Source organism: Corticium candelabrum, chromosome 1, assembly GCF_963422355.1.
Source record: "Corticium candelabrum chromosome 1, ooCorCand1.1, whole genome shotgun sequence".
In the NCBI taxonomy this organism is placed as follows: domain Eukaryota; kingdom Metazoa; phylum Porifera; class Homoscleromorpha; order Homosclerophorida; family Plakinidae; genus Corticium; species Corticium candelabrum.
This window is the reverse complement of record NC_085085.1, coordinates 7,673,161-7,676,385: the sequence shown is the minus strand read 5'-3', so window position 1 is coordinate 7,676,385 and position 3,225 is coordinate 7,673,161. Positions and strand designations below refer to the sequence as shown.

The window sequence follows — 3,225 nt, the reverse complement described above, 5'->3', positions numbered from 1 at the left end:
TGCGGAGTGGAATTTTCGATTGCCGGCTACCAGATATCTTCCTGCAGCCTGCGTCAACTCTTCCAAATTTGGCACCTCTCTTTCTCGAAGGTGGATCGCCATGCAAGTCCTTGGGACAGGCGTTAATGAATTGTTCTCTTATAAATAACTGCTTGATTCCAATCGCGGACTCATCCGTGTGCGACAGGAATATCCATTTATCTAAATATGATTTAAGTCGTGTAACGAAATATTCAGGAATTTCATATAGCTGTGGACGACTCTTGCGAAACTTGTCGCGATATCCGTCAGTCGTCAAATCATATCGTTTAAGTAAGGCTTCTTTCAGTAAATCATAATTTACGGCGGTTTCATCCGGCATCCTAGAATAAACGTCGAGGGCCTTCCCCGTTTAGCAATGCGCTGAGTGCTGTCGCCCATTCAGACTTCGGCCAGGAATTACTCGTCGCAATCCTCTCGAAGCGCTGTAACTAACTGTCAATTTCGTCGATACCATCTTAAAACGTATCTAATTTAGGAAACTTGCTTGTACGCCCTTTGCTTCCGGGCTCTGGCTCAACCGCTCGTGTGCCTACGGCAGCGGCATCCAACTCTATCTTTTTCATTTCTAACTTGAGCCTGTGTGTTGCTTCTTCGTTTTCCAACTCCAACACTCTCTATTCCCTTTCTTTATGTCTGTCTTCTCGTTCAATCGACTGCTGCTCAACCACAAAGGATTGTAACTCCTTACCTTGCAGTCCATTCTTTCACCGAGTTCCACCAAACGCTCCATCGATTATCTTTCTATCACGTCCCTTCTTCCACTGAATACCAGCGTTTCCCGTTATTTCTATGCTTCTCTTCCTTTCCCGCCTGAGCCCCCAATGTTACGGGTCGTTTGAAGGAAGGCTAGAGTCGGTACACACGCACAGCGGAAGACACGCAGTAGACAAAAGATATAGACGTATAACTCGCACCACTAACTTTAACACCACTGTACATTGATCAACTACCTCTAATATACCAGTTAGCAGAATAGATACGTGAGCGGCAACGGCATTCAGTCACTTCGCTTCAGTCAATGTAAGTACCCCCCCCCCCTCTCCCAAACGTTATGATAATTTGAGTAACCCAAAAATAGTCGCCTGTTGACACGTGACAGACTAAAAGAGAGAAATGGCTAAGCCGTTCAGATGTTTTGTATCCAAAGATAGCTTCACCTGTCAGTATCACACAGGGCCTGGGCAGACTTTGGCGCAGCTCTGGGATTGGATCTCAAGCCCACAAGTACCAGTATGCTGCAGGATATCTTATGGTGCCAATGCCACCGGTCCCAGTGAAAGACCAGGTACAGTACTCATTTCTACTCCCGAGTCAAGAGAGGCAATTGTCTGCGAGTTCCTTGCTCACGGGAATCACACCTTGGCTCATCCTGGACTTGAACCTGCAACCAAATGTCCCAGATATTTAAATAAATGCAACTCAATGATTGAGCTACAGACAGACAGACAGACAGACAGACAGACAGACAGACAGACAGACAGACAGACAGACAGACAGACAGACACACACACACACACACACACACACACACAGTCAACCTTGAAGTTGTCCATAGCTGTTATATGGTGCACTATGATAACAGCAACCTTGCATTGCCATCCTGGGAAATTGACATGTATAGTGCACTCTGGAAAAATATCCGTTGCCTTGTAAGGTTGCCTGATCGTTGAAATGGTCTCCTGCATTTACAGATGTAACCCTTCCCCTTAGATAGCATGTTTGCTGCACATCTGTTCTTTGTTCTTCCTACACATTTACTGATACCTTATTGACTTCCTCTTAAACATCCGTTCTTGTCTTGGCACTTCTTGTACACGCTGTCCTTGACACCTATTGACTCCAAATCGTGACTAAATCTCTCCACTTCCTCTTTGTTTCATGGCCAGGTCTTGTCTTCCTTAAATCCCACGCCAATTTCTTTGGAAGACGACCCTCATGTACCAATATACATGACACCATAGCCGCCCCTCCATTTTGACATCAAAAATGGTCAAGTCATGTCAATTAAACCTTTCATTGAAAGCTGGAGTTGCTATGTTAGGCTCTCTTGCCACTGGTGACTCCTACTATAGTCCTCACACAACAATTGTGAAAGACAGTCTTGTTGTGTGTTGTGATTTTAACACCCAAGTTTCAGATCCACACAATAGCACTGCCAAAACCAGTTCTTTGTAAATAGCTCTCGTAGTATCCACTGACATGTTGGAGTTGTTGAAAATAGGTTTCCTCAGAGCCCCATAACCTTTGGGAAAGCCTATACTACTGCTAAAATCAGACATCATTATATCTCCATCTCTCTTGATACATTAGCTCCAAGTACATAAAGCAATCCACCATCTCAGTTTCCCCTCCATCAACATGAACCAAAACCATATCCCTGTCACAGAACACATGACTATTCCTTTGGTTTTGCTGATTGAGAGCGAACAGTTATCCCCCATTTTGCAACATCCACAAACGCCCTAGTTATCATTTCAAAATCAACAAGAACTGGAATACCAACTACATATGCTGATGAAATCTGAAACTTCATTGATTTGCAAAACCAAGACAAGTGGAACTGCTGACAATCTCTGGACTACTTCACACGAGGACTGTCAAGTGGGCATCAAGCTTAGCCGCATACGTTACCAGGCTCAGCACGTAGAGGTACTCAACTCCAGTCCACCCGCCAACCCCTTCGCCTCCCCCCACATTACACATCAGCTGTACATGCATCATATATAGCAACGGAACATCATGTAAGCAGATGTCTATGCCTCAAGTTCTATGTCTGAAAACAGTCTGTCCATGCTTAGAAGCACATCTCTAAGTGCAAATAAGTACCCTGATGATGACAACAAGATGGTTCACTTTCTCTACACCTGCTGATCGATTATATAGGTACTTTTTCACACTTCTTTATGTATATCTGATTCTAATATCAATACTGTACTTGGTCACCTTACTCTTTTACTGTTATTGACAGTATCTACATGCTTTTTCAGCAATGGCAATATCAATGCAATTCCTTCACAATGGCTTGAACAAACTCTCCTGTTCCTGCCGAACCTCCCAGATCAGACGTAAGAATCTGAAACAATCAATTTACACTATTTTTGTACAAACATAATATTGATTAATACAGCACACAACAGTTCATTCAATTATCAAAACCACCTAACAAGCCTCTCTCAAGTTATG

At 43.6% G+C, this 3,225-nt stretch overlaps 1 protein-coding gene across 1 annotated transcript in view; it reads right to left on the bottom strand.

Moving 5' to 3' along the window:
* Positions 1 to 502: 502 nt before the first annotated feature.
* Positions 503 to 3,225, bottom strand: part of LOC134185686 (isocitrate dehydrogenase [NAD] subunit beta, mitochondrial-like) — a 9,685-nt gene continuing 6,962 nt past the window's right edge. Inside the window, 3 exon segments of the mRNA XM_062653541.1 lie at positions 503 to 1,423; positions 1,581 to 3,042; positions 3,044 to 3,115. Of these exon segments, the coding sequence (XP_062509525.1) occupies positions 3,001 to 3,042; positions 3,044 to 3,115 (114 nt within the window). The 3' untranslated portion in view covers positions 503 to 1,423; positions 1,581 to 3,000.